The 25,625-nt window shown below is 41.3% G+C and overlaps 1 protein-coding gene across 1 annotated transcript in view; it reads right to left on the bottom strand.

Moving 5' to 3' along the window:
- Positions 1–25,625, bottom strand: part of aff2 (AF4/FMR2 family, member 2) — a 208,992-nt gene that overhangs the window by 11,126 nt on the left and 172,241 nt on the right. Inside the window, exons 16-24 of the mRNA XM_085473161.1 lie at positions 24,035–25,111; positions 23,820–23,935; positions 14,116–14,356; positions 13,672–13,805; positions 10,906–10,969; positions 10,218–10,354; positions 8,868–8,939; positions 6,479–6,572; positions 2,254–2,306 (exon numbers count right to left, since the gene is read on the bottom strand). Coding sequence (XP_085329287.1) covers positions 2,254–2,306; positions 6,479–6,572; positions 8,868–8,939; positions 10,218–10,354; positions 10,906–10,969; positions 13,672–13,805; positions 14,116–14,356; positions 23,820–23,935; positions 24,035–25,111 — 1,988 coding nt within the window. The remainder of the gene's footprint in view (positions 1–2,253; positions 2,307–6,478; positions 6,573–8,867; positions 8,940–10,217; positions 10,355–10,905; positions 10,970–13,671; positions 13,806–14,115; positions 14,357–23,819; positions 23,936–24,034; positions 25,112–25,625) is intronic.

Below are 25,625 nucleotides of genomic sequence, written 5' to 3'. Positions count from 1 at the left end.
CTTAGGAAGTGGATGTGGTGTGGAGCTTCCTGCTGTGGTGTGAAAAGGGACCAGCTGAAAGTAGCTTAAGAAACCAGTGAATGAGCCAAATCAGGAAAGTGTTTACTAAACTCAACGATGTCTTCTTTTTGTAACCAGGGGAGGCGCCCCCTGCTGGACATTAGATTAAAAGCACTTCGCTTGTTGGACCGGAACTACTTCCATCTTTTAAACCGTCTCTAGGTTTTGCAAGAAAAGTCAAATATTGTCACATTACAGAAGGCAGCAGGGAATAAGAAGGAAACTATTTGCAACAATACTGTCAGTGTGATTTTTAAAGCTGCTCTTATGTTTTTCTGGCCATGTGTTGTCAGTGTGGTGTTTATAGCTTGTTCCACTGCCCGCAGAGCAGCATTAAAATTGATTTGCAGCTGTGCTGCTGGTCACCAGATGAATGTAGGTCTAAAATTCTTTCTCCCTTTAGCTCTGTCATCAACGACTCTAAGCGAAAGTCTGACTTTTTATCCGTGGTTTGCCAATGTTGTGTGTTTACAGCTGGAATGGCAAAAACAGCAACAGATGAGACCGAACCAAATCATTTTTTAAGTGTGGCCTCACATCCAAAACAATCAGCTGAAAGATGCTGATGGACCTCCTGAGTAAGTAAAACAAGACACACAGAAATCCATATCAAATATCCGACCTCAGCACACAGACATGTTTGCTTACGAGAGACAGACGCGTACATATAAGGGGACGGATGCAAGGAGCTAAACGAAGGTTAAAGCAGGATTTTTGTACTTATCCACCACGATGGATTTAAGTGCAGACTTAAATCCTTGTAAAACACCTTGTTTTACAAGGATTTTGCATAAACTGTTTAGGAGTTACTGTGATATACTCAACCTGTCCAGGCTGTCCCTGCCTAACATCTTATAACAGCTAGGATAGATGCTAACTCAACTGTGACCCTGGATAAGGATAAACAATCCCTGATTTTAGAGGCTTAAAAACTGGACAGCTCGATCCAATAGAGCAGCCTTTTACTTTCAGCCTCTGAAAATGTGGGACTTATAAGAAAAATGTCTTTAATTCCTAAAACAGTGCAAAACGTTTATAAAACATCTGCACTTTGGTCACATCAGGATTGTCTGTGGGACCGAACTGTACGTGGTTGTTAAAACATCCACCAAAGAAAATAAACACAAAAAAATACAACATACAAATGTGGTCAGAACGAGGTTAATTATTGTGCTCTCAGAATTGTTTTTATACTGTGTGTTCATGTTTTGAATTCTGACTTTGGACTTTGTCTATGTAAATATCAAAAGCCAGACATCAGCATAATTTTTAAGGATTTGTTTTTCCCAGTCTGGAAATCATTCCCAGCTACAAAGATTTTCTTGTCACAATGTTACTGTTCAAATCTCTCTTTGTGTCCTGTGCCCCCCCCCCCCTCTTCTGTTTTTCCGTTTTAATGTAGCACCGGTATTATCAACATCATATCAGTATTTTATTTGTTTTAAATATGAGGGTGAGCATAAATAGAGAGACGTCATCTTTTCTTTTTTCTTCATGTGGAGCTGTTAGCATGCTCGAAGGAGGTGGGTTCTTTACCCCCATGTGACTCATGGTCAATGTAAAGAGTAACAACTCATTACATTGACCGTGTAGGAAATTAGATTAACAGTGTTTTGTTATTGGCATTACAGCAAACTATAGAAATGGTGACAGAGAGCTTTGACGTGGATACATTAGTGCAAACTGCTCCCTGTCCTGCACAGCTCTGTGTGTGTGTGTGTGTGTGTGTGTGTGTGTGTGTGTGTGTGTGTGTGTGCTCCTGACATGATGTAATGTCTGTGATGTGGCCTTGACCATTGCTGACCCACAACTTGTGCCTGATTCAGTGCCCCCCCCCACTCACACAGACACACACTGAGCCCAGTCCTGCTTCTGTGCAGCGTCATAGCTGTCCAAACTCATTAGCTTCACATCCGCAGCTCCTCCACGCCTCTCCTCCTCCATCCATCATCACTCCCTCCATCACTCCTTCTCACCCAACACCCAGCAGCCCTTCCAGTCTTCTCCTTCTCACATCTACAACAAATCAGTCCCTTTATTTGCTTCCTGAAGGTTTGTTTGAGCAAGTGGCTGTCAGGGTCGACACGGTATTCTGCAGCAGAGCTCCGGTGAATTATAAATTTTCAATTATCAAGGTGCGCGGGGGGGGGGGGTGTACTGCATGTGTGTGTGTGTCTGTGTGTGTATACTCACTTTCCATTGGTCCTCCAGGGAGAGGGTGCTTGGTGGGAACTCTTGGCTGAATTCTGAATAACAAAAACAGAAATGTATTAAACAGTGTTGTATGTCTGTGAAGGTTCTCAGTCATCCAGGTCATCGTAGTCAAAGGAGCTTGCAAAGAAAAGCGTCTGGACTTCTTTAAGTTACTTGAAGACGTTTCACCTCTCGTCCGAGAAGCTTCTTCAGTTCTAAGGTCAAATGGTGGAGAGTCCCAGATATAAACCTAGTGGGAGTATCCCTCCACAGAGGGACAAAAGGACCCCCTGATGATCCTCTAATCGGAGAGGTGAAACGTCTTCAAGTAACTTAAAGAAGTCCAGACGCTTTTCTTTGCAAGCTCCTTTGACATTAAACAGTGTTGTTTACAGCTCTCCAGCTGTAGAGGAAGGAGTCAGCTCATTCATTCCAGTAAATACAACAAAACAAATTACAGGTGCAGTCCTACCTCCAAAACACTGCACTATTAATAATACGAGGAAAATGCTGGTGAATTTTAAGAATTCAAATTAGTTGGTTTCACAGAAAAATAAAAGGATCGTGAAGAAAAAAATAACAATATTTAGTTTTTTTGTGAAATAGTTAACAACTTGACCTCTTTATGCAAATAAACTTAGAAGATCTGTACTCCAAGTTTTTAAATGTAAATCTTTAATTGTAAACTAATGAGTAGCCACAGCTGTGTGATTAGGAATAGACTGGAAAAACAAACTTGTGCTGAAGTGCACTTTAAGTAAACGTTCCTCCACTGTTAGAATAAAATGCCATTTTGCATACAGCAAAAAAGTATGACATGAAGAATGAAAAATGATAACATGGATTAGAAAAACAACACATTTGTCTCTGTGTACTACAATAACAGTACAGCTTAACCTCCTAAGACCTGAACTCTTCCATGGCATGAATTTTTAATTTCTCTTTGATATTTGGGCTGATTGGAATCCGATGAATGCAAAAACAAAGAATCACCAGATTTCTTTTTTACCCAATTTTTGTTTCTAAGAAAAATGAGATCCACATATGAGGATATTTGTTTTAAATTGTGATAAAACAGAGGTAGTATAATGTCCTCGTAAGTGGATATCAGGCTCTCGTAGAGCAAAATTTAGTATTTTGGTCTAGACAACCCAAAATGTGATGTCCACATATATGGACGCCAGGTCCTAGGAGGTTAACTAGAACCCCTACAGCTCAGTAATTATTGCACAATATCCTGTTTATTTAATTCACACAAAGGTGAGTGTAAAAAAAAAAAAAAATCTGGTTTCATGGGGATTATGTACTTTTTACTCACAATTCATTTAGACATGGATCCCAACAGAAATCTGTTCATTTGACTATAATGCAAAAAAATAGTCAAATAGTTTGCCTGCAGTCTCCTCCTACACAGTCAGGAGTTGAGCTGCTAGACCCGGTACTGTGGCACAGCTTAGCCCGCTCATTGCTCTTAACTATATTAGATAAAATGATGCCAACTGCCCCTAGCAGCCACATAACATCGCTAAATGTTACATTTGTAACACAATACGAAAATGATCCATTTGTAGCATTTACGCACCTGTAACACTTTAAACATTGTATCACTTTAAGTTTGTTACAGGAAGATCAAATGTAGCAAATACTCAATATACCCATTTTTGATAGCTCTACATTGTGATGTTTATTTATATTTTATTTATGTTTATTTATTTATAGTATGTTTACATTACATTTATAGTTACATTGAGATAATATCAAAAGCTTAATATCAGATAAATAACTGTTGATATGTGTGGCTTTGTATTCAATCAAGCAGAAGTTTGCATATCAATGTTTTATTATACACTACAGGGTGAACAGTGTGTGGCTGATCAGTATAAGATCATACTTATTTTTTCATACAATAACCTGTGTGTGTGTGTGTGTGTGTGTGTGTGTGTGTGTGTGTGTGTATATATATATATATATATATATATATATATATATATATATATGTTCTTCCTCTACACACCCCCCCCCCCCCAATTTTTGCACATGTCGAGGAGCATTTCACTGTGTGTTATACTTGTATAACTATGCATGTGACAAATAAAGAACCTTGAACCTAACTGACTGACATGTTGTCTTAATCCATTTACATTTTTCTATCCATTCGCACTCACATTCACACCTTTGGGCAATTTAGAGTCATGAATTAACCTGACCCCGCTAACTGCATGTCTTTGGACTGTGATAGGAAGTACCCGGGTAGAACCCATGCAAACATGGGGAGAACATACAAACTCCACACAGAAAGGTGGGTTGTTAATGTATGTAGCTGTATCAGTTTGCTAACAGCACAAACAGGATGAGCACGTACTAGCACTAAAAATACACAAACCTTATATATTGCATTCTTCTTACTTTAGTAAATAATCCAGCAAATATATATATTTTTTTAACTTTATGCATCCAATATAGTTTTGTTTTTGTCAACTTTTCAGTTCATGGATGAAGGACGATGGATCAAGAAAAATAATTTATTTATTAAGAATAAAAATCTTCAGTTTGATAGATGACAGGCTGCCAGACTGAAGTATTAGACTTAAATGAATTAAGTTTGTGTTAGGGCTCTGTGTGCAGAGAGGAGGATCCAAACGCAGGACTCAGACACTAACTTGAAACTCAAAGACCTCAGCTTTATTGCTGGTACGCAAGCAAAACATGAAGTGAACATGGAATATGGAGAACAGAAACACACAGGCATAATCTGATGGTACGACGCGACACCGAGCATGGGAAAACACAGGGCTTAAATACACAGGGTAGTAATGAGGGAATGGACAACAGAAGGGAGACACAGCTGGGGGAGATCAGGGCTAACGAGACGGGGGAGCTAAGCTGCACACACTAACATAAGACAAAGACTTTCACAATAAGACAGGAAACAAGAATTACTAAACCAGATGCAGACATGACACTGAGAGACAGACTAGACACTGAACAGAAACTGCAACACACATCCATCCATCCATCCATTCGGTTCCGCTTATCCTTTTCAGGGTCGCGGGGGGCGCTGGAGCCTATCCCAGCTGTCATAGGGCGAGAGACAGGGTACACCCTGGACAGGTCACCAGTCTGTCGCAGGGCTAACACACAGAGACAGACAACCATTCACACTCACATTCACACCTAGTGGCAATTTGGATTATCCAATTAACCTATCCCCACAAGTTGCATGTCTTTGGACGGTGGGAGGAAGCCGGAGTACCCGGAGAGAACCCACGCAAACACGGGGAGAACATGCAAACTCCACACAGAAAGACCCCGGCCTGATGGTGGAATTGAACTCAGGACCTTCTTGCTGTGCGGCAACAGTGCTAACCACCGTGCCGCTCTTGCAACACACATGAGAACCCAAAACCTAAGAACTGAAACAGAAACAGATCTATAATGATAATAATAAACAAAGCACCAGAACATCAGAAAACAATCCATAATGCAAAAATAAACCAAAACATAATAAACTCAAAATACTGGGTCCAACGGACACAGAACCGTGACAGTTTGAGGCAATTAATCAGATCAAATCACATTTTCTAATCATGTAAAAGGTATTTTGTAATAAAACCCTTCAGTCCGGCAAAAGCAATGCTAAAACGATGTGAGCCTCTGCTGAACTTCTGGACAATAGGTTGTAACGTTAGTGAATTTTGAAAATGCTAAATGAATGTGTCATGCAGAGAAGTGTATTACAGAAACGGTTAGACTGTTGTTGTGTAGCATTTCCTTTTTAAAATGAACTGCTCCAACTTTATGTCAACACTTACTGAATGTACACAGACTGCGCACACATGCACAGATAAACCCCCCAGTCGGTCGCTTCCCAGAAATCCAATCCCATCACTGCAAATGCAGCACTGTGATAATGACATCCTCAGTAATTAATTAAACTAAACATAATTAATCAAAACAAGCACATTAAACCCTAACAATCCACGGTGATGATTGATGGAGCTAATTAATACATTAATATCAAAGAGAAAGAATGGAATTTAATAACGCCATGCAAAATTAATGCACAGGCACCATGAAAATGAATATGAAATGTATTTGAGGGATTGTAATTGGCTTTGTGTGTTTTCCACAGAGAGAGAGAAAGAGAGAGAGAGAGAGAGAGAGAGAGAGCGAGCAAAGAGGGAAATGGAGTCTGTGTCCAAGTATGTGTGCGCGTGTGTGTTACCTTGAAGTACTCCATGAGCGACCGCGAGTACTTGACAGCGTGGTCTTTCTTCAGATGGAACATCCTCAGATATAGCAGAGACAGACAGCGGTTACTATGGAAACAAAAGCATTAGAAGGCAGATGAGTCCTCTGTACAAATTCCCTTTAAAGATCTATCCTCAATATTATTTTCAAGTCATCCGCACAGAATGCACCCGGACTTCAAACGTGCCCCTCAAATCCTTGTGGATTAGGAAGAACTTCAATGAAATAAGGAATGTGGGAACTATATAATACTGTGAATGGAGAAAAAAACAAAACAGCGGCTGTGCGTCACGGGAAGCTCACACAGTCACAAAAATACAAAAAAACACAGCAAAAAACACTATTTTTGGGGGGGAAATCAAGCTTCCACATTCACTGGGCCTCATGGCTAACAAATCTGAACACATTTAGTGTAATGTGGTAGGATGTGTCAAATACCACATCTTATTTTATTTGTCATGAAAATATTAGGGGTGCAACGATACACAAAATTCACCGTTCGGTTCGATACTTTGGTGTCACGGTTCGATATTTTTTTGATACAAAAAAATGTTCATGCTTTTTTAATTTGTCATTTATTAAAATTATAAATATATATTTTAACTCAAAAGTACAGTTTTTAAATTTAATGTTGCTGAAACAACAAAGGGATAAAATAATAAATCTATCTGATCGAGAAATCACTCATCTTTGGAAAAGAGAGTTTATTACAGAGAAATGTCTCTTTCCAAAATAAAAGCTATACTACGCTTCTTCTGGGCTTTATTCTCAGCAGCATATTAAACATATCAGGTCCCCATAAGGAGAATCATGTGCTAACGGCTGTCTAAATGACTCGGGTAAAGTTTGTAGCATGCATGCTTGTTGTCTGCTTCCACTTGTCTTTGCACTACGATGATGTCGGAGTAAACGTGCAGTAACATTCATTTTGTTCCCACTAGTGCTGTCAGCATTAATCTGAAATGACGTTAACGCCACAACGCGGCAAATCTCAGTTAACGAGCATGGGGCTGGACGGTGTAAACACGTTAATGAGCAAACTGCGCTAACACAGTAGTTCCCACCCATGTAATTGAGCATTGCGTGGCACATCCAACATACTGTTTTACTTTTGTCCATGATGCGCTTACCTTCAGGGTCACACGTCACATGAAAACCAAAATAGTTCCAAAGGCCAGATCTGAATGAGGGTGGGGGAGGTTCAATTTGCCATGTTGCAAGGAGCTTAGCTTCTGTCTTGCTAGCTTGTGCTGCACTCAGTGGATCTGCGCTCGACAGTGCAGCCTAGGCGGAGTAGTCGAACGCAGATCCACTGAGCATCGTCAGAAGGAAAGTTGATAAAATAAATTAAAAATTTTGTATTGTTCGATACATATGCGTACCAAACCGAAAGCACTGTATCGAACGGTTCAATATCCATACGAGTATCGTTGCACCCCTAGAAAATACATGTGACATGTGGTGCAGTAGCTAGCACTGATGCCTCACAGCAAGATCAGTAGATCACTACTCTCTGTACAAATCAGTGTCGTCTGCAAACATCATAATCCACAAAAACTCCTGCCTGTCCACCAAAATGTTATCATTTAAATCTCAATTGTTTGTTCATTTTAGTGACACCATATTTTTTTATTGTCACGTAAATATTACAGTACTTTCACGTCCATGATGTAACACATTCTTGCTACTGAATACCTTTTTGCATATGCGACATTCCTCTTTGTTAAACCGTTGTTGCAGACAAATAAAGTATAAGTACATCTAAAAAAAAACCACCAAGCTGTGTGTTGCAGGGAACAGCTGTGATTGGCACGCCATCATGCAGTGATTTGGGGAGCGCTTGATTTTCTTTTACTTTTTGCTTTCTATTGGTCAAGTACTGACCAATAGAACGTGATCGAGATTAACATGAGACTGATTGTGCAGTCCCCTTAATTTTTTTGAGTGTACCGTATTTTCTGCACTATAGGCGCACTTAAAATCCTTAAATTTTCTCAAAAAACGACAGTGCGCCTTATAATCCGGTGCATCTTATGGTCTGAAAAATACGGTAGTTGTCACAACGCCGACTTAAAAAGTAGCCAGCGTGCTTTTTTCTTACAAAAACATGGCCAGATGCAGTCAAATGACCAAACAAGGAGTGCATGACTGAAAGGGGCTTAAGTCAGATAATATTTTTGATACGGTGCTTTGATACTGTTTAGTTTCGCTTAATGTGCCTTATGGTCTGAAAAATACGGTATATACTTTTTCAGGTAACTGTAATTTTTTTAAACATTTTTCTAAATATATTTATTTTAGACAGCAGACATACTTTACATGATTCATTACACACACGCACAGACAGTGAAAGTGTATCGTACCACAACACGGCGAGTTTCTTCTCAGGGATGGTGGCTAAATGGCTGGTGAAGTTCTTCAACCTCATGGCATACCTGCAGTGGAGAGATGCTCATTACTCATCGATTGTCAAAACAGAACTCTGAATTTTACAAAAAGCAGATGCATATATACCCAAGTGCTGCTCTTCACTTAGTGATCAATTCTTCCAGTTTACCAGCAGCCAACTGAAACGCTCTGAATTGTTTGTAGGCAAAACAAAGTTAACTTTCTCTAACGCTGTGGGTGATACAATGCTCCTTTTGGCCAGCCCTCTCTGTTCAGCACAACACTTTATCAGTCAGAATCAAATTCAGCCATCATGAATGAGAGTTCATTGATCCCTGAAGGGAAACTCCGTCCTTTCCTTCTCTCAGGGAGTTCAGAGGTCAGAGTGACTGCAACTGCTAAAAAGTCTGTGTTTTGCTCAAGGACCCTACAGCAGAATAGATGAGTGCAGGCAAGCAGATCTTGAACCTGAGCACTTGAGTTAAAAGACTCTGTCCCACTACACAATCCTCCTCACAACAAGTCAACCTTCAGACTTAGCAGTCATCAGTTATTCTCAGTTTGCTCTCCTATAGTTACACTCCAAAGATGAAAACCTGCAGAGATCCTGCAAGGCAACAGATAATACGTCTGTGGATGTTTTTATTTAAAAATGTTGGACTTTTTGACAGACAAAAAGGTGACGATACACCACCTTCAATATACTCACAAATCACGTATCCGTGAATCGAGGTACCTCAGAGTAGACCGAGCCTATAGTCCACATTTTTTAGAGTTTATAGTCATAAACTCTAGCTATAGTCAAATCTAAGGTTAGAGTTTATAAGAACATACAGCTGCTGTGGTATGGTTTACGTTATAATTATATTATATAATTATAGTTACGTTCAGCACCTATCACATCAGTGGCTTTACATCAGGGATGTCAAAATCATTTTGGAGTCTTTGCTGGGCCAATTCTAGCCCCCAAGCCTTATATTTAACATCCCCTCTTTATATAATAATGCTGTGAGGTCAAAGCTGGTGATGACCCTAACCCTACTCTTACTCTATTGTGTCAGAATATGTAACTTTTGTTTCAGAATTGTTCTCCTTACTCTTGGCAATCATGGGACAAAGAAAATAATCACTCTGACTGAAACACGTGAAAAACTAGTAACATTTTTTCTCAAACAGTCCTCGCTTTTCTCCCAATCACAGGGTTTCACCAGGTGCTACACTGCTTTGAATGAAGCTTTTCAAAATAAAATCACTGATCAATTCTGTTCTACTAACCTGTTAAGAAACTAGAGAGCGTTTATTGATGTTTTTCTGTCCATCCCTACCTGATTAGTTCCACAGTCTCAGAGTACATTGTATATGGTGATTTGGCCTCTAGTGGATCTCGCTCCATAGCATTTCCACACTCTATGAAAGACAGAGCGCCGTCTGCGTAGTTCACTGCTTTCCCAAATTTGTCCATCTGCAGACAGAGGACAGGAAAGGAAAGAAAACAGGAAACAAATGTGAAATGAAAGGAGATGTAACAGAGAGAGAGGGGAAGGAAATGTGAATAAGCGGTAGAATAAGCAACGGCTTGACGGCATTGTGGCAGAAACACGGCAGCCTCTTTGAATAATCTCCCACTAAGATGCAAATCCCTAGATAAATCTGAGGAAACATAAGATAAATACCAAGTTAAATAAATCTCATTTCATTGTTTGTGTGTGGGGGGTGGGTGGGGGGGTCCGATAATTCTTTTGATATTCTATAATCTTGCAGACATCATCAGTCCTTGAATGCAATGTCCCCTTAGAGACAAATGGTGCAATAAATAACACAAATTATACAGTACGGTCCTTGGTACCAAATAGATTTTCATTCTACTGAGACTTACAGTGCACACATAATTGCAGTCTAGACTGTAGATGTTAACATTGTGTGTTTCTGCTTTCACTGTCTGTCTGCCTCGTGTCGTTAGCACAGAGGGCTGAAGGTGTGCGTCTACCTGAACTGGGTCACGCAACATCTTACCAAAGCATCAGCCTTGTGCTTCAGTCTCTTGGCCTCCTGCATGTAGAAGTCAGCACTGTGGACCCTGCAAACATAATGGTGACAAATAATACAGACCATAAAGAGCATGTGTGCGCTGACATGTTGTTTAACAAAACCTGAAAACAACACCCTGCATCACTGAGACAGATTTGCATAATCACGGACTACAAGTAGCTTGCAGTGAGCTACACACAGTCATCTACTTAGGTATACATACCTCAGGCTTAGTGTAACCTTAGTATAACAACAAGACATGTTGTTTCATGAATAATGCAGAAGCCTTTTGGGACAAATATCCAAGATGATGTATCATCTTTCAATGTTAACACACATCTGGACAAATGATAAGGCTGCTACAGCTTTCCCCATCCACATACACTAACAGGCGAGTGTCTAGCCTTTAGCTGAAGTTGTAGTAAATAAGGCAAGTTTTGTTACAACAGAGGGTCGCACGACCAGAGAACCAAATCAGGGTTGAGCAGCAAGGACTGAAGATATTCTGTAAAGAGCTATGAAGAGCAGTTATGCGTGGCCGATAAAGTTGATTGTGACAGGACACTCGGTCGTAGCCATGACGGTAAACAAAATACACATGAAAAAATGATCAGAAACTTCATGAACTTTTTATACAATCATCACAAACTTACCAGCTTACCAGCAAGTAAATGTGTAAAAAGAACACAATGTCCCCTCCTGTTCCTGAGTTATGGCATTGATTAGTGATCAGAAAAGCGCTCCTGATTTATTGCCAGTATTTTTTTTTGTGAGGTCACTATGACCTTAACCCTTGAACATGAAATACTAATAGGTGCAACTGAAGGTTTGGGCCAAAGTGGAAGAAATTCCCTCAATGTGTTTCTGAGACATCAAGGCCGTGAGAACCAGAGAGCAGGACTGCAACTGCTGCCTCTGGCATGCAGGCATGAACTTCCCCAGTAGCACAGCTAAGAACTGCACAGCAGCTAACACGATCTAGCAATAACTTACAGTTAGGCCTATGGAGTTTTATAATGCCTTTCAGTTTAAATACAAAATTGTTATAAACATGTAATAACAGCTGTCGCCTTGTGATCCCATTCTTATCTGTTATAAGTTTCCTGCTGTTCAACAGTCCTGGATCTTTTTGCCATTTCATGATGTGTCAGATGTTTTCAGTTGATGATATATCTGGACTGGAGGCTGGCCAGTTCACTACAATGAAATCATACTGTTGTAATAGATGCAGTTGGGGGTGTTTAAGTTTAAACACTTAAATGGTAAATGGCCTGTATTTATATAGCGCTTTACTAGTCTCTAAGAACCCCAAAGCGCTTTACATATCCAGTCATCCACCCATTCACACACACATTCACACACTGGTGATGGCAAGCTACATTGTAGCCACAGCCACCCTGGGGCGCACTGACAGAGGCGAGGCTGCCGGACACTGGCGCCACCGGGCCCTCTGACCACCACCAGTAGGCAATTACTTAATATGTTTCTTTGTTCTCCTTGCTTTGTTGAGAAACCTTTGCAAGAAACCTGATGTCTAGAATCCATGGTCCTCACCAAAGAGTGTGTTTCCTCCTTTAATAATGGTTTGTCTGGCTTTTACTACGGCTGTCTTCAACTGTTGTTTTTGTTTTTCTGGACTGAACTTCGCCTTTCTTTACACTCTAAAACTGGGTTGCTTTGTTGCTGGTATCTGGCAGGTTATTGCTCATTTGTCCTGCTTAGCACCATCTAGTCAGCACTGCCTCATTTGGCAGAATCTGAGCTGAAAATAAAACTTTACCTGCCTGCTTCTGTGTTCTGTCACTTCATCAACACAAACACTCATGGCCCAGTACCATTTGGAGCCATGCTCATGTCTCATACTGCCTCCACAGTCCAATCTATCTTTTCTATTGCTGAGGCTTATGAATGGTTTGCACCTTGTAATGAACCCTCTGTATTTGCTTTTGTGAAGTCTCTGCTTTATTACAGACTTGAATAATATTACTCACTCCTACCTCCTAGGCAGCGTTCTTCATTTGGATGTGTGTTGTTTTCTTTACAATATAAAGAATCCTGTAATCACACAGTCCACTTTTTATATCGTCAAGCTCATGAGTGCGTTATCTTTTTTTATCGGAACCTACAACACAGTGCGTCCTGATTTTAACACTCCTAGTATTCCCGGTATTTCTGAGACGGATTAGTTTTGTTTTTGGAGACAGCCTGTTCCTCATCTGATCATGGAATCAGTGTTAACAGACCTCTCTGCACTGAATCATACTTTTATTAATCTCTGTCTCTCTTCCACAGCATGTCTTTATCCTGTCTTCCTTCTCTCACCCCAACCGGTCACAGCAGATGGCCCCGCCCCTCCCTGAGCCTGGTTCTGCCGGAGGTTTCTTCCTGTTAAAAGGGAGTTTTTCCTTCCCACTGTCGCCAAAGTGCTTGCTCATAGGGGGTCATGTGATTGTTGGGTTTTTCTCTGTATGTATTATTGTAGGATCTACCATACAATATAAAGCACCTTGAGGCGACTGTTGTTGTGATTTGGCATGGGGAAATTCCTCTCTGCATTTAACCCACTCACTCAGTGAAGCAGTCAAAGTCTAAACTTTATGCTCATATTCATCAGAAACTATAATTTGGATATTTTTTGTAAAACAGCTAAAATGACACAAAATATGTTAAAAAAAATAAAAAAATATGTATCCAACTGTATAAACAATCAAATGTTTGTAAGTGCACATCGTGGTGTGTGCTTTTACTTACGTGTCACTGAATGAGAGTTTGGGCCTGCGGGGTTCTGCGGGGTCCATCAGGGGTTCCGACCAAACCTCCGAGTCTGAATGACCGTTGGTATGGTAACCGTCTCCACAGGGCTTCTCGCCATGGGAATCCATTTCCTGTAGTAGAGAGGTTTTTGAAGTATATGCTTCCAACAGTCTTAATTAAGTTTATATTGTGTGGCTTTCAGTGACCACCTACTTAAACTTGAGCACTGGCATCTGATTCACACTGACAGATTTAAACTTTGCTATTTACCGATAGCAGCTGTATTGAGCAGGAATGAGATGTGGTCACCCTTTCCTACAGTCTTCCTTAGATATAGCATCATCATAATCTACTATGACACATCGGTGTTCATCATTAAAAGCTGACCACCAGGTCTGTGTCCACAGGACTGTATATATATATATATATACAAGCACTTACACTGCCATTTCTCACATGCGCTGATGTTTTTCCTTCACCTCTCCGGTGTCTGTGTGAGGAAGAGGAGGTGGAAGCAGCGGAGGCGGCGCAGGGCAGCATCCCAGCGGCGCTGGCCTCCTGGCTGAGAGAGGAGCTGCTGTCGCAGGGCCGTTTGCGAGGCGGATCATCGGACAGAGGGGACAGGAGCGGCGGGAGCAGCTTCTCATCGTGCCGTCGGGACTGCTTCCTGTTCAGAGAGCTACTGAACACGCACGCACACACACATACGCACATACACGCACACACACAGAGACAGAAAAGAAGTGAGATTATTTGTTTACTTATGCAGAGGCACTGAATGCTATGTTTTTACTTTGTTCTGTGTTGTATCTGTGCTATACGTGAGTTACTCATGGTATGCGAGTCTCAGTGTAGCTCGTCCTGGCACTGTTAATTTTGCTCCAAAGACACAGACCAAATGCAAGTGTCCTGAAGCCCTCATGTGGGGCTTTTTGCTACCTTTAAAAATTAAGTGAGTGATACTGAAACTAATCCCACGATGACTGAGGACTCCTCTTGTATCTACATTCAGTTTATTACTGGGTTCAGGACTGTTAGTGGCAAAAAAAAACACAAGACAGAATTTAGGGACTAATGAATGAATATACCTTATTTTTAAATCTGTGAACGATATTTTTTTCCCCTGTAAAATTATTGGAATTCTGCCTTCCCCCGTAGCACCTCGACAATTATTCCCTCAGCCGCCTTATTGTAGCTCCTGTGACTCATATTGTTTGCAGCACAACAGATGATATTTTTATGTTTTTCCTCTCCCTGGAAACTCTGGGGGTTTGATGCGGTGAGGAAGTTGCTGAGCTCGCAGAACAAGGCCCCAGGCACCGACATTAGCAATAATAGACAAAATCATGGAGACAAAGACTAATTAGCTGCTGTGGAGTGTGTGCATGCGGAGCGTGAGTGTGTGCTTTTGTGTCTGCGCACGGCATAATTGATGTGTCTGCGGCTGTTTGTGTGCATGCATATGCTAATTTGCGTGTAGTGGCGTGTGTCTGTCTTTAAGTGGACGCTGATGTGTGTGCAGGGAAGTAGGTGAGAGCACTCAGACTTCTTTTAAAGGCATAATAAGTTAACAAATTGAGAGGCTCTTAGAATAAAATGACCACAGTATATCTGCCAAATCATTTCCTGTAATGCATTTGCAGTGACTCAGTGAGAAGATTTATATTCCAACTGAAATGAGATTTCTCCTTTTTTTGGTACACTACAGCATTCATATCAGTCTTTAAATCACTTGTCGTGTGTTCGGCTTTGTCATACGAATTAAGAACCAAACAGCAGAATGCCACTTATGAGATTTTTTCCGGTTTTACTTTTTCCAGTGACCCTGCCGGTTTGTTGGGTCGACACAGACGGGAGCCGTCTCTTCTACACAGATCGAGACATGAGGGAGTAGGAGCCCAGCATTAAACACCTATGTCAGCACCGTATCAAAAGTATTATCTGACTTAAGCCCCTTTCAGTCATGCACTCCTTGTTTGGTCATTTGACTGCATCTGGCCAGGTTTTTGTAAGAAAAGAGCACGCTGGCTACTTTTTAAGTCGGCGTTGTGACAACTCCCATATTTTTCATACATAAGGCACACGGGATTATAAGGCGCATTAAGTGAAACAAAACAGTCAGATAAGTCAAACTTTACTCAACTCATTCTTTTGCTTCCTCCACTTCTGTACCATTGATTCATTAATGTTGAATTCTCTCACAGCTGCTCTATTCCCATGTTGTTGCAGTATATTAATGACTAACCTTCTATTGTGAATGGATGATCTCAGTTGTTCTCCTGACTGAAGTTTGGTCCGTTTACAGCATCCTACCATGCGACTGCATTTGTCCCTAACCATCGGGAACCCACACGTTAACTTTTATCGAGTGGAAAAAAAATTAGCATTATGCTAACATAGCTGTGTCGCTAGCCACCACGCAGCACATCATTATATACCAGCTAGCCCAACTTCCGTAACCCTACAAACGTCACTGCTGTTTAGTTTTCTGTCTTCGTTTATTTTAATCTCTGTGTGCAGCGCTTTGTGACTACCTGTCTATGAAAAGCGCTTAATAAATAAACTTTACTTACTTTACTTACTTCATTTATGTTGGAAGTGATAGCAGAGCTGTACTTTTGAATTCTTTCAGAAATCTCTCAGTCAGAACATGCTACAGTATATCATGTTTAGGTGGAAGCTAGCGAGCTAACTTCCTGCTAACTTCTAACTCGGTTAAATGTAATAAATTCTGTTTTCATGGATGCCTGGATGTTAAACTTAATTGTTTCACCTGGTTAAGCAGCAACGCTCATCATTTTATTAAAGATGAAAGAACTTAGACAGTTTTTAACTCTCAGTGATGCCGCAGTGTTTGTTTGACTTTGGGACCTGAACTAGACAGAGTTTAGGACCCAGATTACTCCACGAGGCTCCTGACTACGGCAGCCGTAATGCTCCAACAATCCATCAAGTGGTGCGACTTCGTAGCTTACCAAAGTCGTACTAAAACATTTTTTAAAGAGTTTTGAGCGCCGTGTAGCACATCAAATCGGTTCGAGGTCAGTGAGCACAACCAGAATTCATACATAAGGCACACTGGATTATAAGGTGCACTGTCGATTTTTGAGAAAATTAAAGGATTTTAAGTGTACCTTATAGTGCAGAAAATACGGTATGTATTACTTTCAGTATGACATGCTGTTACACCAAGGGGCGATTTCTGGAACTGAAAAATGAAGCCGATACAGAACTAGCAAAAGCTGCAGTTCCTGTAGGTGCCAATCCCACTTTTCTTTAGTTGTGACAAGAACTTCTTCAAAATCACTAAACATCTTTTGTATATTCTGAGATTTTACTTCGTTCTGTAATTCTACATCTAAAACAGACTGAAATATTTACAGAAAGTACAAGTTGACTGTAGAGCACCTATGCAGATAAAAGTCTGTGACGGGTCAGATTACAGATGAAATGTTCACAGAAGGTAAATTCATCTGGTTGCTTCCAGCTGTTTCCAGAAGTCTTCTCTCAAAGCTTCTGACACACTAACAACAGCATAAAGTGACAAAAACACTTCATGAGTAACTTAAGATAAATTACCCATAAAACTGAGACGGGATCAGTCAGGATCAAACAGAAAATGATGTTGATTAAAAGTTTTACTGAAGTTTGTGCGGGTGCATCCACAAAAATTCAGATCGGAGCCTCACTAATAATCCAAGAGGCTATTAAAATACATTCCTCATGGTAAGAAACTTTTTTTCCCTAAACATGGCTAAACCACCACGGTAACTTATGCTGAACACATAACCTGGCTGGGAGTCAGGAATTGGTTGTTTAAAATTGACTGTGAGCGCCGTGTTTTCACTGAGCCTATTATTGAAAGTTTTAAGTGCAATATAGATTTTCTGCTGAGGGAATAGGTTTTATATGTCCAAGTTGTTAAGCCCTACCTGACTAAAACCACTGAATGAAGTGTGTGTCACAATGACACAAGGATGTACATGCATTAATACAGAAAATGTTTAAATGTTATACTTGATTCTAATCTGCTGCTAATCCTCTTTCACACTGATGGAACTGCAGCTACTGGAACACAGAACACACACCAAGAATATCAGTTCAATCAAAAAATTAATTTCACTTTGATCTGCCAACAAACTAAAGTAATTTCAAGGCGTCCTTTATTAGGTTCTGGGATGTTAACCTTTAATGTTTAAATGTATTCAGTTTAAAGTTTCGGAGCTCTAATGTGCAGCTGTCAGAAATAAAGCAGCACTGGGAGCAACTCAGCCATAAAATAATTAACTGGAATTAAAAAATGTATTTTACCATCCTGTACGCTAAATCACCAGATTAACGATTTTCTGCAGCATTAATTTCTTGTCTTATTTGCAACTGTTTGCAATTTTTCTGTTATATTTTTAGATTCTTTACAGATTTTTAATCACCTTTTTATCTTTAAGAGCATCTGATATGTGTCTAATTGCAGTAGGGGGCCTTCATAGGGATCATTTTTTGCAGAAGTTACACGACAGGTGCGGCATGATGCAGGAAGCCCGGTTTAAGAGAAAGCTACGGTGGCCCTGAGAGGCCAAACGGACTGCAACTTCAGAAAACACTTGCAAAAGGGAAAATGCTGCAAAAAGAAAAACACTTGCAAAAAGAAAAATGCTGCAAAAAGAAAAACACTTGCAAAGAGAAAAATGCTGCAAAAGCACACACAACACAACGGAAATGTTTCTGGGGAGACAATAACCGGACGGACCAGTTGCACGAACCAAAACATACTAACAAGTGCACTGGGACTGGGACACACTTCAAAGAAGTGGAAGCAGAGCGGCCAAAGAGTAAACTTTCAAAAGTAAGTTCTGAATATTATGTCACTTATAGGGATGGGTACCGGTGTCCGGTGCCATCATGGCACCGGTTCTGACATAAACGGTAGTAACCAGACCGAAAAGCAGCGCACATTTCGGTGCTTTATTTCGGTGCTTTTTTTCCCTGAGCTGTGATACACTTTAGATTCTAGCCAATCATTTTACGTTTCCGAGGATAGTAGGCGGGGCCAGGTACGTACGTTCTGTTAGAGCAGAGCTACAGATTAAAAATGCCCAAGGCGAAGCGGTCAAAAGTCTGGCTTTACTTCATAGCAAAATATGCAAACTCAGCAGCCTGCAACAAGTGCTTTAAGGTGATACTGTGATACTGTCAAAGGAGGTAACACCTCGAATCCAATGAAACACCTGGCGACGCATAGCGTATTTTTTAAAAGCCCAGAAATGCGCCGTATTTGATAGCTTGCTGCGAGACCTCACACCGAGCACATCTACTGCGGGTGGGTTGCCTGTTATGCAACATCCCCCAAAAACACGAAGAGGAGAGTCCTGGCCCCTAGCCCTGCCAGTGTAGCAGAAATGATGACGGATGATGGTGGCAGCAGCCACTCCCTTCACCCTGGCTAAAAAGGCTAAAATGACCAAAGAACAAGTGGAAAACAGTTAAACATGAGAGGTTTAGGACAAAGTTTGTGTTTTTTCCATTGTTTAAGCACTGCTTCCAGCCAAGAGTGATACCATATATGCCCCATAGCTGCAGAAAAGGCTAACATTGTTATATTTTTACAAAAAACAGCTGAACATGAGAGGTTTTTGGACCAATTTTGCGTTCTCCATTCTTTAAGCACCGGTTTGAGCACCGTTTGAGCACCGGCACCGTTTCAAAAGTACCGGTTTGGCACCGGTATTGGATAAAACCTAAACGATACCCATCCCTAGTCACTTATTTATGTGCAAATGTTTAATAATGAATAACATTAAAACATTACTGTTGGCCACATGTCGGCAAAGTTATGTGACATTAGCGATGTTTGTACTTTCAGCATTTACTTTGTTTTAGCCTTTACTTTAAAATATATGCCATTCGATAATAATAACACAAACACTAAATCCTCCTTCTCTTGTGCTGTTGTGTAACAGTGTACACACCTGAGACTGTCACCTGTCTGTCTGTCCTGCACTCTCTCTCTGTTTCTTTCTCTCTGATTGTGGAATAAAAGTATGAACATGTGTTTATAAGTCACACTTGTGTTTGAATCCTGCAGCTTCTCACACATTTGATTTCCATGCGTGACAACTGCAAGTGTCCAGAGTGAGGACAGACTGAGGGACACACTGCTGCACATCATCTGTGAGGCTTTGCACCCCTGATGATCCACCAGGACAAACTCAACAGTGTGTGAGGAAGAGGAGGAGGAAGAGCCAGCAGTAGCTGACAGATGGAGAGGATAGACAGACTGTTCCCTGTTTGTGAAGGACTGCTAGAAAAGTTTAGAATAACTAATTGTCTGTCCTGAATTAGTCTTATTAGGTAATGTTCAAATAATTTGATCATCCCAGTGTTTTCAGTGTGGGAGAAAGTACTCAGGGCCTTCAAGTTACACACTATGAAAGGCAGCAACAAGTTTAATGTTCAGAAACCTAAAGTATGTATCAGCAGCAGAATGGAGCTAAAAATAAATGTTTGTTTCAGTTCTATGAAGCTTTGAGTATTGAGTATGAGGATTAGTAGCACTGCTGTGTTTGTTGCATCATATTGCTGTAATTGTTTATATGCTTTATATATTCTGAGGTAAGTTGATCTATAGTGTTACATCATATTCTATAAGGATGTTATGTGTTTGTAGACTTTCTGCCCAGTTTGACCCATTTAGCAGAAGTCAGCCTGTTTGAGGCTCTGATATCTATTCTGTGTGACTTAAAGCAGTTATGACATGGTCTGATTTTCTCACCCAATAAAGGAATATTTAATATATCAGTCTACTCTTCATTCTATCAGAAACAGTTATCACAGCTCGTACATTTTCTTTTTACACATATGAGCCAAATTTAGTAATGCCAACATATTAAAAGAACAATATTTGTCTCATTTAAAATACATCTATATATACACTGTCAAAGATACTTGTCTTTAAGTGAAGGTGATATTTAAGGTGATAGGAAATATAAATAAATGCAACTTGAATCTTTACTGAAGCTCATTGAATGACACAGAGTTCATGTTCAGTGCTGTAATAACTAATAATGATTAATATAATATTGGCCATATTATATTCACATTACCAAAGTGAGATGACTTTAGTCTCATGAACAACATTAGCTAATTGTTATTTACTAGTTAATCTTAAATGACTGTTCAGTACAGAAATGAAGCCCAACAATCATGTTTTACAGCCCTGTGGTCTCAGCCTCAGATACTTATCAAATCACACAAAGCTCATGTAGAAACAAATGTACAAAATATGTTCTCCTTCATTTCTGTCAAACAAAGCTGTGTGAAACGTTTCCAGCTGTTAGTATCATGGTTGCTAGGCAACCTGGGCAGCGTGACGGAGGCTAGACCGTCCCATTTCACAAGCCTACAAGCCTCGCACTTCCGGCCTCAGCGGTCTTTGAGTACACGGCCCTTGAGGACCGTTAAGGCTGCGTACTTTAAGGCTGCAGACCCTGAATTGGGAAACAGTCCCTGAATTGGGATACAGCCATACATACATGTTTTAGTTCATGCAACTGGTCCGTCCAGTTATTGTCTCCCCAGAAACATTTCTGTTGTGTTATGTGTGTGCTTTTGCAGCGTTTTTCTTTTTGCAGCATTTTTCTTTTTGCAAGTGTTTTCTGAAGTTGCAGTCCGTTTGGCCTCTCAGGGCCACCGTAGAAAGCTGATAACCAGCACTGCGATAGCTGTAAAGTCTTACTTGGGTCAAACTGGCCAACCCAAAGAAAACCTGGTTCTGTTAAACTTTATTTCACTGAACTTAGGATTCCCCTCAGAGCTCAGCCTGCCTTACTCAGCACCAGAAGGCTGTTCTGACCCAGTGTTTGTGTTGTTGTTTCTCTTGCAGTAAAAATAATGTATTATATGGACCACAACTGGGCCAATGTGGATCCAGTGACTTGCTGACCAAGACTAAATGTGATTTCTGTGCTGTTGTGGGGTCAAATCTCAGTCACATGTGGTCATCGCTGATTATCTGCTATCAAAATATGACCCAGCTGATTAAAACAGGTGGGATGATAACTGTCAAAAGTCACAGGAAACTGCCAACTGGATCTGAGGCAGATGATCACATCAGCCAATTCAGAGTTTCCGTAAAAAGCCTCCCAGATGATAAACGGGATGTGACAACTACGCCAGTGTCACAGGTTCAACTCCAGGTCACTCCCTCTTTTCTCTGCCACCTCTCGCTGCCGTGCATGCTTCGATAAAGCCGAGATGCTATAAAAATATTTCCTCTGTAGCTGTCACGTTGAGGCTTATTTATAGCGACAGCCCGCTTAGGCTGTTTTTAAATAATTCACACGGAAAGCAGAGATTCATGGTTTGTCATTCCCGCGTCACCGTGTGAATTGAGCTCGCCTGTCTAGTGGCTCCGTCGCGACATTCAAATTTTTAATCCTTCCTAAAAAATACCCAGTCTCTAGTAAAGTTGCCTGATTACCTCTACTAGTGTCTATGACAGTCACATGAGGATGAGGAGCATAGCAGGGATTCAGGGAAGGATGAATCAGTGGAGGGAAAGCTGAGCCTTTTCTGGAATTTCTTAACTCATTTTAATAGAGTATCTAAAATTTTCATTCACAGGTTTCTTGGGATGATTGAGACATAATTTACTAATGAAACGAGGCTTCATTGACTGTTTTTCATCATACAGTACGGTTCTTTATTTTTTTCCTCACCTGCTCTGGAAAGGGTATTTGCAATGACCTGAACTTTTGGTTTCAGACACTTTTTACCCCTGTTGGCTCTGTATGATGTCACTATGAGCTGATATCCATGTTGCAAGTCAAGGTCAATGAAGTTATCATATATGGTTCCACATTAATGAGTTAGATTTCTCACTGGATCACCATATAGTGTTATATGGAGTTGGGGCAACAATTAATATAAAACTGACTACCGTTGTACTACATTTATGATAGAGTATTGTTTTTTTCATCGCTGCTCACTAGACATATCTGGTGCATGTCTAAAACTGGAGTTACCATCACTTGCACTAGTTTTACATGAGCAGGGTATATGAATAAATATGGTGCCTTCATATTATGGCCCCAATTTTTAGAAACCAAAGACAAACAACACCTGTTTCAACATTTAGAACAACTCTTGATATATATGATGTCTGGGTTTTATCGGCCTGCCACAGCTAGTTTTGATGTTACAATAAGTTTGGCAGTTTGGGTGAAAAACCTGATTTCCCTGAAAAAACGCTGATGTTGGAAATGCTCCAAGCCATTACTGATTGGTCAAATGCAATAGCATCACTATCTGTCACATGACCTGATTGGCTGGGAGAATTAAGTCCATTTAAGGAACCAAATATAGTTCTTTAAAGCACTTTGTGATCTTGCACCAGTCTGTTTGTCTGGAATACCTCTAATCTATGACAAAGGAGAGCACCTCGTGCCCTCCGGCAGGACTCTTATGTATTTCATTTTTCATTTTTTAAGTGCAGAAAAAAGTTTTTTTGTTGGCCAGGTTTTACTACATTGACTGAGGACGTGTGAACAGCTCTAACCGATGGTAGATCTGCCTTTAAAAAAGTGATCGGACTCCTAATAGATCAGATTTGCATGATTCACAGATGACTTTTGTTCAGCCTCTCGGTTCATCCACCACCTTCTTTTGGTTGGCTGTCGTTTGTAAACAGAAGCACTGAACAGTAGGTGGGCGGGGCCAGAAATGACCACATCATAACCAGGTGTAAGTAAAGTCCAGTAGAACTAGAGGAACAGAGGGTTCAGAGCTACTCGCACATACGTTAATCTCATCACTCGACACTTTGGCCACGTTTACGCTGGCATCCACCATTGTACCAATGTATGTATGACAGAAAATAAGAAGCAGCACAATAGGATGACACCTTGCACAACATGTCTTCAGGCTGTGCTGCATTCTGATCTATCGATGCTACTGTTTGTGGACTGGTATCAGCACAATTAGTGAAAAACCCCTTGGACATCTGGCTCGTTGATAATGAGGGAGTGATGCCAAAACTTGATCTATGTAGTGTTTCGGGCTTTCATTACAGTACAATCTCTTCCTCATCCCGCTGAGTCCTTTCCCAGAGCTAATCTGCCGGGTGGCTCGTGTGCACTGTTAATGCTTACTCTGCCGTGCTGCTCTTATGGTTGTGTATTGGAGAGATGCAGGGTGGGAGGAGCAGACAGTCTTTGTCCAATCGCAGCTTCTTATTGCAGTTCACTGATGAGTCTCCGTGGTCCGACTAGGAACAGAGAAACCAGAATTCACAGATGTGAAGGAGTGAAGTAAACAGCCAGCAGAACAGTTAAGGCGGTATATGTGAACAAACACTGCTTCACACCTTGTGTTTCCTCTTGCTCTTGCTTGCGTGTTTCTCGGGTGGAACCACCATGTTTGCAGCCGCCTGCCTTCTGTGTTTGCCTCCGTTCTCTGCTCTCTCCGTCCTCCCAGCCAGCCTGGGATTAGTCTGCTCTTGCACGGGGTTGTTGTCCGGGACCCCCAGACCCTGGCACATCTTTTCTCTGTCCCTCACTGCCGTCCTCTCTCTCTCCCCGAGTCCGAATCTTTCCCTGTCCTCTCTGTCCATCGGCCTCTCTCTCTCTGTTAATCGCTCTCGCTCACCTTGCCTCTCTCTGTCCTGCACTAATCGCTCATTTTCTTCCTCCTGTCTCTCCCCTTTCATCAGCTTCTGTCTCTCTCTGAGCCCCGGCCACTCTCTGTCTTCCTGCTTCTGTCTCTCCCTCTCTGCCACACCTATCCTCTCCCTCTCCCCTTGTCTCTCTCTGTCTCTCCCCTCACTCCCATCCCTTTCTGAAATTCCCACCCTTGATCTTTCCCCCGCGGCCTGGCCGGGCACCCTGCTGAGCAGACTCAGGTCAATTTTTACCCATAAACTCTGGATCTCATGGTATTCCCTCAAGGGTGAGAGAGGCACCTCGTGTCCCAGATTGGAAGGCGGTGACATGGGCTCCAGGTCTTTGCTTTGCCCTCCTAACCCTCCAGGATCGGGAACAGAGGTGCCAAATGAACCACTTATGTTGCTAATGCTCAGGGAGTTACAGCTACCACTGCTGCCGTTACTACTGCTGCCGATGCTACCGTTACTACTGCTGCTGCTACCGTTAGTGGGCACGTTGCTACCATCTTTGACTCGAAGTCCCTTCCCTCCAAATGTTCCCAGACTCCCCACACCGCCAGCAGAGCCAAGGCATGGGAGAAGAGGCGCGTGCATGTGTGCGTTGGACAGAGTCTGCGTGTTAATTGCAGAGCGTGTCGTCTGTGGCGGCAAAGCTGGGATTTTGATGGCTTCCTCCGTATCCGACTGGCATTCTGACGAAGAGGAGGAGGAATCTGTTTCGATGAATTCTCTGGACTTGGGTGTGATCCTGGTGCTGGGACCTCTGTGTTTCCGCTTGTCCTGATGAAAATATATGTAAATGTATGAAAAGGAGCAACAAAATACAAGATACAAGTCAAGAAAAAACGGCACATATAACACACACAAAGGAAGCTTCTGATCTTTAGCCATCTCTTATACCCCGTCCACTAATGCACTTTTAAACCCCGACGAAGAAAAAAACCTGGTGTAGACAAACGTTATAATCAAAAGCAAAGCACATACAGCACATTACTGAATGTGATAATATCATGCAAATTAGGCAGCACGAGTTGCCAGCTTGTTCCACTAATCTGTGAAGCAAAAAGAAACATGTTTGACTGTCTCGTTTTGAATGTCACTGATATTCGCTGCACACAAGTCACACAGTTGAGCGCAGGCGGTCTGTTTGTCACATGCAAATTAAAAGATGCGTCTCACATTTCTTAGTTGAGTTCTTTCTAAGATGCGAGGGCACAGTTTCATAAACAAGTGCATCTTTATTATAGAAATTTTTCCAGTTTTCTCTTTAAAGATCCCGTTTCGATGCACTTCT

The sequence above is a fragment of the Copadichromis virginalis genome, linkage group LG2 (assembly GCF_057382275.1).
Source record: "Copadichromis virginalis isolate Kocher_CV1m ecotype Utaka linkage group LG2, C_Virginalis_male_GT1.1, whole genome shotgun sequence".
Classification (NCBI taxonomy): Eukaryota; Metazoa; Chordata; class Actinopteri; order Cichliformes; family Cichlidae; genus Copadichromis; species Copadichromis virginalis.
Note: the sequence above shows the minus strand (reverse complement) of the source record. Positions and strands in the feature narration are given on the sequence as shown.